A 16,071-nucleotide genomic window follows, 5' to 3' on the forward strand; every position below is an offset into this window, starting at 1 on the left:
TTGTTGGACCAGTTTTATCAAAAATTGTATTCACATCTCTATTCAAATTTCAAACCTCAACATGTTAAAAGACCGCTTGGGTCTAGTTTTTTTTTGGATGTGTTATAAAGCAAAAGTGAGCAATGTGTTCAGCTGGGCAGTGTACTATTTCAGTCTGGGAACATAGTCTTGTTTAAATCTGAAACTAACATTTTATTGTTATCAGTATCAACTTTTTATTTGTTATCATCTTTTATGTTTGTCCAGCTGCAACAATCTCTGGCTAAAGTAATTCACTCTCATTGTGTAAAAGCTACATAAAGCATGTTAAAATGCTACATCTATAAATCCGAGACACTTAGGAGATTCTTTTAGAAATAGTAAACTTTGCACATATGATTAGCCTGGTGCATCTTTTGTTTCAGGTGCATTGTCTCTTAGCATTTTAGCTCCTCCCATTTGTGTGTCTATGCTGATATCATTCAAAGTCTCATCACCTTTAATTGATGAGAAAATAGGGAAGTGGAGGAGAACTACTTCTGTGCCTGCCCATGTTGTGAAAACACTAAAAACTTAAGAAGAGATATCCAGGAACATTTATCTTTCATCACCAGGATGCTCTGTAAACTACCATCTAAGCGCAATATTTAAACAAGGCCGGCTTAGGTAATCATGTTGTGCAATGGCATTTTACACACCTGGGCAGATGATGTGATTATATCAACACCATCCCTCTCAGAAAATCACTGATGGAAGTTTTGTTTATCAGCTAGCAGCCTGAAGAGCAATGTAAACGTAACCTTTTCATCCTTTTCATTTAGCACTCTTGGCTCACAATAAGGCCAGCCTCCCCACCAGCAAAGCAAGTGATTAATCTGCCTCTCTGATCACAAGCTGAGGAGCTGGATAATTAATCCATTTAACTAGTGCCCAAAACAAGACTTAATATGTTGAGGGTACTCTAAGGTTTCTCCTGATTCAGCCACATTTAATCAAAGAGATATGAATAAAGCTATATATATTATTTGTTTTCACAGTTTACACCATGAAGATCAGGTCTAGAAGTGGAAAAGGCAGCAATGTTTTCGGCAAATCTGTCTAAAACGTTGATTAGCACATGCCCACGTAGCATATTTCAGCATAAATTCATAACGGTAAACTGGGTTTTTTCCAGCTTATTGGTGTTTTACTGTAATTCGTTTGTACGGTTAGTTTAAGGCCAGAATGCCTCTTTAAATTGAATCAGGATCAAGGGGAAAGAAATACTTTTGCCCAGACCACTTTAGGCTGATCAGCAAAAAAGACAAAAAAAAAAAAAAACAGTCCAATCTCTCATACTCTTTCCCTCTAAGGAAAAGATGTAGACTGCAGATGAAACAGAGCACAGCAGCCATTGCTGTACAGCCAACATTACAGTAAGCAGAAAGCAATGGCAGCCCACTGTGGCTACAGCTAGAGTATTTAAGCAGCAAATATTTAAAAAAAAAGCTTGGCCTAATCATATCGCAGCAGGCTAGTTTTACTCCCAAACCACATAGGTGCTTTAAGAGTAAGTGGCAGCCTATTTTACAGCCAAAAGCTGCTTAAACAGTACCTTTTTTTAATGTTGGAGACTCCTTAAGGCGAAACACCACAGGCAGAGATGATTATCTGGTCCTGTCAATCCTTTTTCAGACTGAATTTATTACAGGTTTTCTCTTGAACTGTAATCATACTGTCGCTTTTATTATGTTCAGTCCATTTACATACACTTGATTGCATTATCTCAGTATCATTTCTCCTCAGAAGCATATTGCTCAGAGCTGGATTCATTCCAGATATTTCTTTTTACCATAAAACGACCGTAAAAACCTATTGTAATAACAGTATAATAAGTAAACAATACCATTATTAGATGTCTGTCATTGGTTAAATGTAAAATCCTCTCTGTAGTGTCTCTTCACACTAAAACCGACAGGACATGGATGACACTTGAATTCTAACATCATCCAAAGGCTAGTTTAGCATTTACAAATATGCAAATATACACATATTTAAGTAGATATGCATCTATTGGCTAATGTGCTGCTATTTTTTTATATATCTAGATTTCAAATACAAATAAAAGTCTTTTTTTTTGTAATTAAATCAGTAACACACTGGCAGAGAACCACTGGGAGTCTTTTGTTTGAAAAGATTATCTTATTCACCTGCAGTGTCTCGGGTTAAGAGCAGTTGAGAGGCATGAGCTGAAATCGTACGTTAACGGCTGCTGATTCCTGGATGTGTTTTGATTGTGTAAGCTATGAGAATTAGGCCGAATTCGTTATGAATAGCGTTTATAGCCCGCAGCTTTCGTTATGTTTGAATGGGTGTGCATTTTATCGATGTACATAATTACATACAGACTGAAAGGCGTTAGATAGTCGTCTGCTGGCCCCGGGTTTGTGGCGTTACGTGAAGGGAAAGGGCGAGTAAGCGTTTTCCCCGTTTTCTCCACGTTATTTTCCGCCGCCTGCTGCTGTGACTGTGGATGTGGATGCGCAGGAATGTGGACGGAGGCCATCTCTAAACCGGCTACTCTTTGTACACACAACAGGACAACTCCTTTCAAGCAGTGACTTACACAGAAAGAGGAGACAGCGGTGCTGGAGGGGCAAAAATGAGGAATGAGTGCGTTACCAACCTAAAGTGAAGGAGCGGACGCGTGGCTCGCGCCATTACCGTGACAACGGAGCAGCAACGGCAGCCGACGCTGAGACACCCTCCCCGCAAAAAACGCGATCTTTAGAGTAGAACACAGCCAATATAATCCATCCCCGTCGTCTTGAGGATCGAAAAATAAACCCGATGTGAAAATGCGAGCTGTCAAAGCGGCGAGCTTCCTCCGAGGACGGTTCTTTAACGGGCACCGCCCCAAGTCCCGCCCCCCTGGGTCACCCTCCCACTAATACAGTGCGAATATCAGCCAAAAATGAACATAAACATCAGTGCTGATGCTAATCACTGTTTGGCTGGTGTTTGCTGCTTTCCCTTCTCCTTCCACACTCTTCAATTGATGGAAACCCGAGAGTAAGACCAGGTGCGTTGCGCGTCACCACGTAAATCGGAGCGCGTTGATTGACAGCCAGATCAACCAATAGGAGAGCGGAGACAACGTCGGCTCCCTTTCTCGTGTCTCGGTGGTTTCCAGGAGGTTAAAGCGGACAGGTGCTGCATGCATTATTTCTCAGTCCACAAATATGGTCCAATTATTGTCATTAATGAGGCACATCTGTGTGGACTGAGCCTGCATGCTGTCTCCTGTCACAGTCAGAACTGGTTTTACTGGCCCCGTAAATAGTAATTAATAAGGATTTTTCTTGGAACTAGTGCACATTAAGATACAGTACAGCGGAGTACAATGGAGTCTCGCAAAATTCCACACATTTACATATAACTGCTTATGGAGTCAAATTTCAAAGTCCCCTCCTTGTGAAAATCAAGCATTTTGCCTTGTTAACGGTTACATATTGTGGGTTTTTTATGTGAAAAAAAAACACACAAATTCATATAGCCAGGATTTCTGATGTCATAATCCCAAGGAACCAATCCGGTCAAAATGCAGTGACTAGCTTTTGAGCTGCAAGCCAAGGGTAAGTGGAAATAGAGACTGGAACTAAATGCACTAAATGTACGTTTATAGATCTGTGAATATTTTATGAAGAAAAATGTCTAGAGTTATGTCAAAGCCATTTGGGATTAAGTGTTTGATTATCCACTGCTTATCCGGGTCCGGGTCATGGGTGAGCAGTCCGAGTAAAGAAACCCAGTCTTCCCTCTCCCTAGCCACTTCTTCTAGCTCTTCCGGGGTACACATAACATGCTATAAGTACACATAACAGGGAAAATGAGCCTGAGGAAAAATTGCAATGCCCCCTTTAAGATATTATATAAATGTAACAGTTTTTCTGTCAAGTGCCTCTGTATAATCTCAATAAACCTGTATTATTTGTATCATAAACACAGTCTAGTGCAGCTTTTTAGTGCAAATCTTTTGTTGATATTGCTTCCTGTTATTGCTGAGTAAAATGTGAGGAAGAAAATATAGTTCCTGTGGAACATATTTAACACAAAACAGTGGCAGACAACAAAACAAATATACAATAAAGAAAGACAATGCACTGTACAGGGGCGGCACGGTAGTGTCGCAGTCACACAGCTCCAGGGACCTGGAGGTTGTGGGTTCGATTCCCGCTCCGGGTGACTGTCTGTGAGGAGTGTGGTGTGTTCTCCCTGTGTCTGCGTGTGTTTCCTCCGGGTGACTGTCTGTGAGGAGTGTGGTGTGTTCTCCCTATGTCCGCGTGGGTTTCCTCCGGGTGCTCCGGTTTCCTCCCACGGTCCAAAAACACACGTTGGTAGGTGGATTGGCGACTCAGGAGTGTCTGTAGGTGTGAGTGTGTGAGTGAAAGTGTGTGTCGCCCTGTGAAGGACTGGCACCCCCTCCAGGGTGTATTCCCACCTTGCGCCCAATGACTCCAGTTAGGTTCTGGACCCACCACGACCCTGAATTGGATAAGCAGTTACAGATAATGAATGAATGAATGAATGAATGAATGCACTGTACAACACTGTCCAGCAGATACTATGACCAAGTCTAGATTATGCAAAAAATCCTAAAGAGCAGTTGGTATTCAGGCCTATATATTGTTATCCGTGCCCACTGCTGTCTGAAAACAGTGCAGTGTTTCTTCTTCATGCTCTTAAGGAAGTCTTTCCTGCCAGTGAGAGCCACATCATTAATATTAAAGTGAATGTGTTCATTAATATTAAATAAGTAACTCTCATTAGGCTGTAATCAAAGTAATACAGAGCATGGATTGAGACTAGTCAATTCAACTAATGAAAGGTGGGCTTATTTTCTGTGTTAGTTTTTACAGACATTAAATGCATTTGGTTCCTATCACAAACACTGTAAAGACATTTTGCCTGAGTAGGGTTCTTATGCTACAGTTAAACATTTCATATCAAAACATTTTGAATAATTTTGTTAATTTTAACAATTTCATTATGCTGAACTTTTTCTCCCTTATGACAGAGTAAAAAAACATTTTTATGATAAATATTTACTTTTAACATGTTTAAATCAATATTTATCTCTTTCTTATTTTCTTATCCCCGTTGACAGGCTGCAATTATCATAAAATTAAGTAAATCATCATCTTCTTTTCCGCTTTTCCATTTCAGAGTCGCGGTAAATTAAGTAAATATCTTTCTTTATTTTTCCCTCTGTCCATCAGCTTGCCGAATTGCGCCCTCATGTGAACAGCCTGTAAATAGTCGCCCGGCAAAATGGGAGGCTTTAAACCGATAAACCCGCCTCTTCTCAGCAACTGCCACTTAAATGGACCAATCATAGTCGAGTTTGGCTTTGCTTGGCGTTGGAATTGCCCAATAGCGTTCAGAGGCTTTGTGAGCTCCGAACGTCCGGGGAATATTAGACGGTTTGAGGCCTATACACGCGAAACGCAAGAGAGAGAGAGCCGCGGTCCTGGTCCAATAGCAAAAGGTAAACCCGCGATTTAATGGCGGTGTGTTTACGGTTGAGTAATACGTTTGGAGGAATTAATTACTGTAGATTTTAGCTCGTACAATTAGAGTTGCATAATGATTTAAACCCACAGGAGCCCTCGTAGTTTGCTGGTTAGCACGGTAGCTGCGTTGCTGAAGTCGGCTGCATACTGGAACTTTCAGTTCCACCTTAAATTATGCTTCAGCCACGCTTAGACCAGGAGGCGTCGTCGTGTACTACTGTTCCATTTAAGGTGGAACGGAAAATTCGGGCATCTCGCTGTTCTCAACTAGCACTATGCTCGCTAGCGTTGCAGATATTTAGCTGTTTGTTTGTCGTTACGTTTAAAACAAGGTTCGGTTTTACTGTTTATTAAGTGACGTTTTATATAAACACATTACGACGAATCTCTGTAGTTTCTAAACATCTCGTGTTAGTGAAACTCAGTAGGAGTGTTTGCGATAGTAGTTCAAATTTGAATGGCGAGGCAGAGCTCATTCATTGTCTGAGAAAGCGGAGTTTCTGCGAGTTGAGCCAGTTCTGCCTTTTGTGGTAGCTCTTTTTTTTTCTTAAAATGTAGTATGTTCCATGCATTTCCTTTTCTGTGTTGTGAGTTATCTTAAATAATATTTGTATATGGTGTGTTGTGATTTATGCTCCGTGTGACAACCTGCGTGAGTGAGGACCGCTGAAGTCTACAGGCCAATCCGGGATATTTATGTGTATTTTTTTTTCTATTGGAAACAAGCCTAAGGATATATACGAGCCTACTGGCCCCTATTTTGGTTGATCTAATCCAGTTTTATTCATATCTGCTCTATGAAAGACCACAATGATATTTTGGGAAAGAGCAGATGTTTCCTTTTTTAAATGTGGTTTTATTTTTGAACATCTAAACCAGGGTCTACAAAACGTGTCTTGTGGGGCTAAAGGGCTTTGGTAGCTGTGATCCAAGCCTTCTATTATTCTAGGAATATACCTAGTCTTTTAGTCTTAAAGGAATACTTTGAATAACCGGCTTTTTTTGTCACATGAGCTCCCCCTACCTGTTGCTGAGTGTAATTCACATCGGTCACAAACGGCTCTCGGGGCTTCAACTGATACGCCCAATCTGGGCATCTAATGACATACACACGACACCTCAATAATGAGACTGGGGAATGTGTAATCGAATAAAATGTTGACTACTGAGGTAGATTCTTCCTGTAGCAAGGTAAACATTCGTGAGCTATGTGCCGTAAGAAAAGCTTTATGCATTTCTCACAAAAGATCTCCACCCTGTGGTTCTGAAGTTTCATGGGCAAGTTTTTTAGAGGAGAAACCCTGGGAGCAGTGAGAGAGGCACTATTCTCCCTATTACAGGTCAGAGGAGCCTCACAATCTTTTTGAAGTTGTCATTTTTAGGTGTCTTTAAACTATACAGCTTTATTTAGAAATTCTACATAATGAGAAGCTTGTCTGTTTTGGCTTTTGACTGCTAGATATTTATCACTTGTTAATCTGGTTGTTTCACTTAATTTAACCAGTTAACAAAAATTGGAACATGCTTAATGCACAGCTGCACAAAAAAACATGAGGCTCTGTTTTTAACCCACACTTGACAGGAAACACAGGGTTTTATCAGGGGCACTTCAGCTGCAAATTATGAATGAGGAGGCATTCATTATCTGTAACTGCTTATCCAGTTCAGGGTCGCGGTGGGTCCAGAGCCTACCTGGAATCATTGGGCGCAAGGTGGGAATACACCCTGGCACCAGTCCTTCACAGACACACACACACACACACACACCTACGAACACTTTTGAGTCGCCACTCCACCTACCAACGTGTGTTTTTGGACTGTGGGAGGAAACCCACGCAGACACGGGGAGAACACACCAACTCTTCACAGACAGTCACCCGGAGCGGGGATCAAACCCACAACCTCCAGGCCCCTGGAGCTGTGTGACTGCGACACTACCTGTTGAGCCATTGTGCCGCCCTTGGTTCAGTGGATTAAATGAGTGAAATATTGATCCCAAGCTTGAACCCCAGCATTGTCAGATGCTAAACACTTATTTAATGATGTGTTACTGGTTGTGTTATCTAACAGAGTAGACATGGCTGAGAATGATGTTGACAATGAGCTGTTGGACTATGAGGAGGATGAGGAGCCACAGGGAGCCCCAGAGAGTGCAGTCCCAGCAGTGAAGAAAGAAGTGAAAGGCTCTTACGTCTCTATCCACAGCTCTGGCTTCCGAGACTTCTTGCTCAAACCAGAATTGCTTCGTGCTATTGTTGACTGTGGCTTTGAACATCCCTCAGAAGGTAAGAAGCTGCAATGTTTTTCAACCGAACTGGTCACAATATACAAAAACTTCAAGGTTGTGATCTGCATTGCATTTATTTATACATCTAATCATTTTCATGATGAATTGTTTAGCTTTTCTCTACTACACATATATATGAATGTGTTGATTTTAAATCTCTTACTATAATTAATGGCTGAAATTGTAATAAAATGACTCTTATTGTTTAAAAATATAGCTTAAATCTGTTCAAGCTATCTGTGCTTAAACAGAGTGGCTAAATCTGTGCTTGCTTCGAATGATGGATATTCAGCTTATAACACAATGCGTTTTTTTATTGTGGATGGTAATTATCATCGTGTTATCAATGACTAACCCATTGCATAATTTATATGCCACAGGGGGCTATTTTCTTGGACAGCATTAAAGGCTTGTTCTGGACTTTATAGGCTAAATTGAAATTCTTTGTTTCTTTGTCCAGAGCTAGGCTTGATTCTCTGACAAGGAAGTGACCCACAATGTAAATGGACAACATATAATAATCTAGCTTTATTGATTTGTTTTTTCTTTTTTTCCCCTCAGTCCAACATGAATGCATTCCACAAGCCATTCTCGGCATGGACATCTTATGCCAAGCAAAGTCTGGCATGGGAAAGACTGCTGTGTTTGTACTCGCCACGCTACAGCAGATTGAGCCTGTTGATGGGCAGGTGAGTGGACCAGCTTCTGTCCATTCTCAGATATTTGTGCATACAAAGAAGCTTATCGGTAGACTGTGGGGGCCCTTATACGCTGGACACAGGATATGAATGTGTGGGTGATGGGGCATAGGAACAACCATTGAATCAGTGCAAGAAGAGCGAGACAAATACTATCTGAAAAGGATGTTATTTTCTTATTGTTTTGGACTATGATCTAGTATCAGCACAGCTGTTTTTTCTCCATTCAAACTATACAGTTCTATACTAAGTAGCTAAAATCTTGAAATGCTCTCACAATTAATAGTTTTTTGAGTAGCGTAGTACCTATAGAAATATGTGGTCTTTAAGTTCGGCCCATATGATTGCTGTAGAACATGTCATGAGATTTTGAATTGCGCTTGCATGAATGAGCTGTGTGGTGCATGTTCTTGGCTACTTTTAAGTTCATTTCTGTTATGGCAATTGTCTAAATGCGACCAAGAAGGAGGACAGATTCTCAGGCCCGAGGAGAAATCAGAGAAACAAAGACACAGAGTCAAGCATTCTCTCTAATCTCTCATTTTATTAAACAAAACCATGCAGTATATATAGGACCCCAGTCACGTACACCATCATGTGTGCCATTTGGGCGTTATTACATCATGTCTCGTTCCATCAAACCCAAACATTCCCTTATTGGTGCCTCATTATCTCCTATTTTATTACTGTCAGGAAAAATGGTTGCAGACGGTGAGGGATGTCCTTCACTCTATCTAGCCTCCCTTCTAATCTTTTCAGCACTTTCCTCTTTCCACAGTCTCCTGGGTCACAGTAACACAACACAATGTAATACGTCCCTTCAGGTCTAAGCTGCACACTAAGGCCTACATAATTTAGTAAGAATTAATCAAGACTAATCAATACATTTACTCCCTGAATATATTGTCATTAATATAAATCATTAGTTATCATTAACCATTACTCATTGTTGTTAATCTGCATTTTTCCATCACATTCCTCACTTTTTATGATTTAAAAACATCATATATGAAAACTTTTAATCATAATATTGCTAAAAGAAAATGCAAAAGATAACATCAACCATAGACTAGCTAAGTTCAGTCTAGGCGTACTGAATACTGAATGATTATATGTGATATGATTACATGTCAGATGATCAAATCTATTGACTATGTAAAACCATAAACTCATAAAATCAACTTGAAATCAGCATTAATAAATGAAACTTGATTCTCAATGTAAAGATTTACTCCTCATCAGAGGAGTCGTCATGCTCCAGTGAGGCGTAGATTGGCGGGAGCATTTCATCCAGCAGATTGCTCTCATGACCAGAGGCTGCAGTTTAAAGCTCCCATGCTGAATGTAACAGAACACTCAATAGTTTTAATGATCAGACTTCTGATACAGGGAATGATACAACATCCAATTAGTGCCATTACTAATAGAGAAATGACCACAGTGATAGCAGTTTCAGCCCCAATGCTCCCCATTTGCCAAAATAGGAATCAAACCATGCCATCCAATCATTATTTTTATGAAGTTAATTATTTAAATTAAAGTTTGCAATAACAATTTGTTAATGATAAAACTACAAGAACACATTTGAACATTTTGCCAAAGAATTTGCAGAAAAATGTTTTTGTTTATATCAAAGATTAAAAAAAAAAATGTACTATTATCCTGATGAGTAACCTCTTTATTCATTATTGGCCTCACTCTGGTCCTCAGGTGTCTGTGTTGGTGATGTGTCACACACGTGAGCTGGCCTTCCAGATCAGCAAAGAGTACGAACGCTTTTCAAAGTACATGTCCACCGTGAAGTGCTCTGTGTTTTTCGGTGGCCTGTCCATTAAGAAGGATGAAGACGTGCTGAAGAAGAGCTGCCCACACATCGTGGTCGGCACACCAGGCCGTATCCTCGCACTCATTCGCAACAAGACCCTCAACCTTAAAAACATCAAGCACTTCATCCTGGACGAGTGTGACAAGATGTTGGAGCAGCTTGGTGAGTGGGCAGAGTGAAGTCTGGATTAGAATCAACATATTAGTTTTAATATTCTGTAAAAACTAGGGGTGGGACTTGATTTAAAAAATTAATCAAATTAATTAGAAACTTTGTAATTAATTAATCGAAATGAATCACATTTTAATCACATTTCAATATTTAGCATGAGAAATACTGATTTATGTTTGGTTGATGAATGAATCAACAAACATAAGCTTATATTCAAAATCTAGTTTATTTTCCCACCAGTCTACCACTGGTGAATTGGTCAGTTTGCCTGACGTGGACATTTTGTTTCTGAATGTGAATCCCGACATGTGGTCGAGTGTTGACTGGTGACACTGTTCACTACTTCGCTGTTTTTTTCAAGGGGGCTTTTTTTTACATGTATTAGACTGGGCCTGTAGGTGACAAAATATATCCTTTACAAGTATTTCTTACGTACAGTACAAGTGCTGTTCATGTCCACATCCGAGTGTAATTTACTGACGCTAAATCACAGCTTAGGAATGACTCTATTAAAGAAACTGGTGGGATATCACATGTAGTTCCAGCTGAAAAACATTAGAGAATGACTGTTTAATGCAAAGGGTGGGTTGTTAACAGTAACAGGGAGGGTTTTAAAAGTCCAAATACTCCTTAAATACATAAAAAAAATATCTTTCCTCTACTTCGCGGAAATTCGTTTTTCGTGGGTGGTCTTGGAACACACCCCCCGCGAAAAACGAGGGATCACTGTACTGTTAACATCACTGACCTGCGCGCTAGCTCCAACATGTTTTGCACTGAGGTGGTAACGAACGGTGGAAGTGCTCCTGTGATAAGCAAACTCCTTCCTGCATAAAGTGCAAATAACAACATTTTTGTTTGTACTTCCATCTGGAAGTGTCTTGTTTTTAAATTTCTCATCCACCAGCGTAGTCTCTTCCGTCATTTCCATCATGTTCATCACATTGTGCGTCGTTATAATCTGTATGCCTGGAACTCATGCACCGAGAAACTTTCCATGGTGCAAAGTGCGATTAAAATGCGTAAAATGTTTTATTTTGTTAATTTCCCCGTAATTAATTAATCAAAATTAATGTGTTAAAGTCCCACCCCTAGTAAAAACCTTTAAGCTGATAACATTTTAATGTCTTTTTTTTCCCCCCTAGATATGAGACGAGACGTGCAAGAAATTTTTCGGCTTACACCTCACGAGAAGCAGGTGATGATGTTCAGCGCCACACTCAGCAAGGAGATAAGGCCAGTCTGTCGCAAGTTCATGCAAGATGTGAGTCACAAGCTTTTATATAATTTATATTTTGAATTTAGCAATATGCTTTGACTAGGCTGGTCTTTTAAAGTTTGAATGTGCATAAACTTGATTTTCACTGTTTGGCTGTCTAGCCCATGGAGGTGTTCGTGGACGACGAGACAAAACTGACCCTGCATGGTCTACAGCAGTACTACTGCAAACTGAAGGACAGCGAGAAGAACCGCAAACTGTTCGACTTACTTGACGTACTTGAGTTTAACCAGGTGTGTTGGGGGGATGGGTTTTATGATCATCAAATGAGCCATCAGTGAGCCAGTGTGCAAATGTGTACACAGATACAGATAAGACATGTTTTGATTATGATTTGTGCACTTAGGTGGTGATCTTTGTGAAGTCGGTTCCTCGCTGCGTTGCCCTTTCTCAGCTTCTGGTGGAGCAGAACTTCCCTGCTATTGCTATTCATGGAGGCATGGGACAGGAAGAGAGGTGAGACTTTTAGCTGCCTTCTGGGAAATGTTCTGTATGGAATTAGTGTGTCGTATGTGTACTGATTAACTTGAAGGGTGACCTCTCGATTGTCTAGTAATTCCTCTTAATCACGTCTTTTCAAAACAGGTTGTCACGGTATCAACAGTTTAAGGATTTCCAGAGGAGGATACTGGTGGCCACTAACCTTTTCGGCAGGGGGATGGACATTGAACGTGTTAACATTGTCTTCAACTACGACATGCCAGAGAATTCAGACACATATCTGCACAGGGTGAATATCAACAAACATGTTTAAACCTTAGACTTTAAGAATATTGAATACCATTTTAGATTAAATTTAGTTATTAAATGTTGTCAGGGCGGAGCAGGTAGTGTCACAGTCACACAGCTCCAGGGGCCTGGGGGTTTGGGTTCAATTCCCGCTCCGGGTGACTGTCTGTGAGGAGTGTGCTGTGTTCTCCCTGTGTGTGTGTGGGGGTTTCCTCCGGGTGCTCCGGTTTCCTCCCACAGTCCAAAAACACATGTTGGTAGGTGGATTGGCGACTCAAAAAGTGTCCGTGTATGAGTATGTGTGTCTGTGTTGCCCTGTGAAGGACTGGCGCCCCCTCCAGGGTGTATGATTCCAGGTAGGCTCTGGACCCACCGCGACCCTGAACTGGATAAGCGGTTACAGATGAATGAATGAATGAATGAATGTTAAATGTTGTGCTGTGCATATACTAATCTATCAAATCAAAGCATAATAAAACAAACATTTATAATATGTAATGCAACAAAATATCATGGAGCTGAACTCAACTGTACTTTATTGTAGATTTTGATAACGCAGAACCATGTAAACTGTTTAGAAGATAACCCTCAGTGTTTGTTCCTCCTAGGTGGCTCGTGCCGGTCGGTTTGGAACCAAGGGTTTGGCCATCTCTTTTGTGTCTGACGAAGCAGATGCCAAGACCCTCAACAATGTCCAGGACCGGTTTGAAGTGAACGTGTCCGAACTCCCTGATGAAATCGACATTTCCTCTTACAGTAAGATTCAACTTATGCGTGTTTTTAAAAATTTCCTACAGGGTTTTTTTTTCTTTGTGGGGTGGGGCATGTTATATTGTTTTTTTTTTTTTGATGATGCTGTGTTGAACTTGACTAACTTTGCCCTGTTATTCCTATCTGTTTTTCTGTCTCTTCCAGTTGAACAATCCAGATGAACTGTTCCCAGTAATGACCGTGGTCCACTTGGCATTTTTTTGTAATAGCAGAAGAAAGCTGTGTCGTATTTTATTTTGATACCTGCTCACTTACCCCCTTTTCACCTTTCTATTCATTCTCTCTGTTAAAATGTGTACCTTGTTTATTTTATTGTGGTTTGGGGGAAGTGTTTTTATAATTTCTCATGTTAATTGTGGTTGTTTATTGGTTTGAGAATTAAAACTTTTTTTATACTAAAGGTTTCCAAGCTTGCGTTGGTGTACTTTGATGATTTTTTTATTATTTATTTATTTTTTTTTAACAGAAACATTGATAAGCCACACTTTCACCAACACAATTCAACTCAACTCTTTATTTGTATTCATTTATTCATTTGCAGTATGTAACTGCTTCACCCTGTTCAGGGCGGTGGTGGGTGTGGACAGGAGCTTTGTGGTAACTCTACCTGTAATGCCACATTGCCACCCACTCCATGTTTTCTGGATTATCAGTATCAACACGGCATTAACCTTCATTGTCCTCTTAGTGGACACTAGGTGTTATTAGACTGTCTTTTTGGTGTGAAGCACTGACTATTTCACACATGAATGGAATTTGGTTTGGTCAAAAATGGAATATTTAAGTACTTTTTAATCTCATGGTTAAGTCTGGTGGCCTACAACAGGGGGGTCCCATTTTTGTCTATAACATACATGAATCAGTCATAACATTATGACCAATATTGACAGTGATGAGTGATTTAAAGTTCCAGCAGCACTGCTGTGCCTGATCCACTTGTACCAGCATAATATGCTATTGTACCACCATGTCAGTATCTGCAGCATGGAGAATGATCCACCACCTCAATCATAGCTACTCTGTGGTGGTCCTGACCATTAAAGGACAGATTAAAGTTGGGCTAACAAAAATTAGGTAAAGCAACTGGTGGACTACTTTTTGTAACTCCTGTTCCATTCCTGCAGGGGGAGCTAAAGCTCACGATTCTTTTTATTTATTTATTTTTTAAATCAGTGTTATATCAGCCAGCTTATGTATGTTTTGATATAAACTACACTACAGCTTTTCTTCAATATTTAAGGTTTCATACAGAGACCCGTTAGTGTATGGCATACATTACTCTTTCATTTTCGTATACATTTACAACTTCATCAGATTAAAAGGATGTACACCAGCAATATATATGAGATTTAATTTCCATTTTAGTGCATAAATAATACACAGTACTTACACGTACAGCGTCAGTATCTAACTTGTTACATCAGTGCAAAAAATAACAGTCCACAATTCAAATGAGAGGAAAGCATAAGAGCATTTTGGCAGTTCTGGGGAAAAAAAATGCATGACATATGGAGTGTACAAAGATGCACATTGTGTCTAAATAATGCATGCAAAGAGCACTTTTGTGAAACAGGTTTTATCAATAAGTATCACTCAGTTTACTTTGGTAGTCTCTGACCTCTCATGTTTTATTCAGTAAAATTTGAACTGCATCGAGTGCAATTTTACTTCCTCTACTATGTGCCATTTCTCATTTTAGTAATTTAGTATCTGAGCTAAATAAGGCTGGCTCTATATTTAACTCACAGCACATAAATCTGGAGCTTTGGGGTGTTCACGTACTTCCACTCACCTCACACAAACACCCTCTCAGTGTGCATGTTATAAAAGAATAAAAGGGGATATATATATATATATATATATATATCGAAATAAATTTTTTTCAAAGCAATTTGGATAATTAATTGTTTATGATAAGAACAATGATTTGATGTAAAAGAAGCCATTTTAGAATGAATAATGCCAACAACAGTGATGATAGGAAACAGAAATATTAGCATCCCTCTAAAAATTAACAAATGAAATGATAGATGCATGATGCTTGAGACATTGTTTATCACAAGTTTTGGCCTATTATGCATTCAGGGTGGAGGGATACATGCAGGGCATAATAAGGCAAAACACCACCCAAGGAAACTTTTTATATTTACTAAATAGGGTGACCAGACGTCCTCTTTTACCCGGACATGACCTCTTTTTTAGACTTAAAAAAATGTCCGGGCGGAATTTCACAAACGTCCGCGATGTTGTTTTTCTAGAGCTTACATAGAACTTCGAGAAGCGTTTCGTTCACAAACTAGTCCCGCCCTCCCCTACTCCGATTGGTTCGCTTGAGTGAGAAGGGGGCGGGGTGAAGTAGCCTAAAGTCTTCTGATTGGACGGTCTGACTGTAGACCTACCGTTATTGGTCGACTACCTTCTCTGTAAACATTTAATTGGTCAGTCTGCACGTCAGTAGTCCTTGTTTACGTCAGGCAAAGCTCATGTACCTACCCTCATCTCGAGCAGCTATGTCGAAACGTAAATGTAAGTTCTCGGATGAAAGAAATTCCCATGTTTTGTGTAGCAAATAAAGGTGTAAAAGACCTAAAAGCACACATAGGTTCAGCTAAGCATACAACGGCAGCGAGGGGCGTGACCTCAACCCCGCCCTTTTTCATCATCTCAGATCTGGTCACCCTATTTTGCCACCATCTTCGTCACAAAGAGCTCAACAAATTTAAATGTAAAGATTTACTGGCTATTTTGAATAGTAAAATGTACACATAGTGACTCCTGGT

General features: G+C 40.0%; 3 protein-coding genes across 3 annotated transcripts in view; 1 reads left to right on the forward strand and 2 right to left on the reverse strand.

Moving 5' to 3' along the window:
* The window catches only part of evi5l (ecotropic viral integration site 5 like), a 41,968-nt gene extending 39,075 nt beyond the window's left edge, over nucleotides 1-2,893 (reverse strand). Inside the window, exon 1 of the mRNA XM_066661233.1 lies at nucleotides 2,645-2,893. The gene's annotated coding sequence lies outside the window, so the exon portion shown is untranslated. The remainder of the gene's footprint in view (nucleotides 1-2,644) is intronic.
* Nucleotides 2,894-5,366: 2,473 nt separating this feature from the next.
* On the forward strand, nucleotides 5,367-13,676 carry ddx39aa (DEAD (Asp-Glu-Ala-Asp) box polypeptide 39Aa). The gene is made up of 10 exons (XM_066659694.1): nucleotides 5,367-5,506; nucleotides 7,602-7,816; nucleotides 8,380-8,507; nucleotides 10,227-10,503; nucleotides 11,658-11,776; nucleotides 11,893-12,024; nucleotides 12,138-12,247; nucleotides 12,377-12,521; nucleotides 13,129-13,276; nucleotides 13,436-13,676. The coding sequence occupies exons 2-10, from the start codon at nucleotides 7,609-7,611 to the stop codon at nucleotides 13,450-13,452; spliced, it is 1,284 nt and encodes a 427-aa protein (XP_066515791.1). The 5' UTR covers nucleotides 5,367-5,506; nucleotides 7,602-7,608; the 3' UTR covers nucleotides 13,453-13,676.
* A 2,252-nt stretch (nucleotides 13,677-15,928) lies between these two features.
* The window catches only part of LOC136686358 (CCN family member 1-like), a 10,492-nt gene continuing 10,349 nt past the window's right edge, over nucleotides 15,929-16,071 (reverse strand). The window contains exon 5 of the mRNA XM_066660078.1: nucleotides 15,929-16,071. This exon is cut by the window's right edge and continues 829 nt beyond it. The gene's annotated coding sequence lies outside the window, so the exon portion shown is untranslated.

The sequence above is a fragment of the Hoplias malabaricus genome, chromosome 2 (genome assembly GCF_029633855.1).
Source record: "Hoplias malabaricus isolate fHopMal1 chromosome 2, fHopMal1.hap1, whole genome shotgun sequence".
Taxonomy (NCBI): Eukaryota; Metazoa; Chordata; class Actinopteri; order Characiformes; family Erythrinidae; genus Hoplias; species Hoplias malabaricus.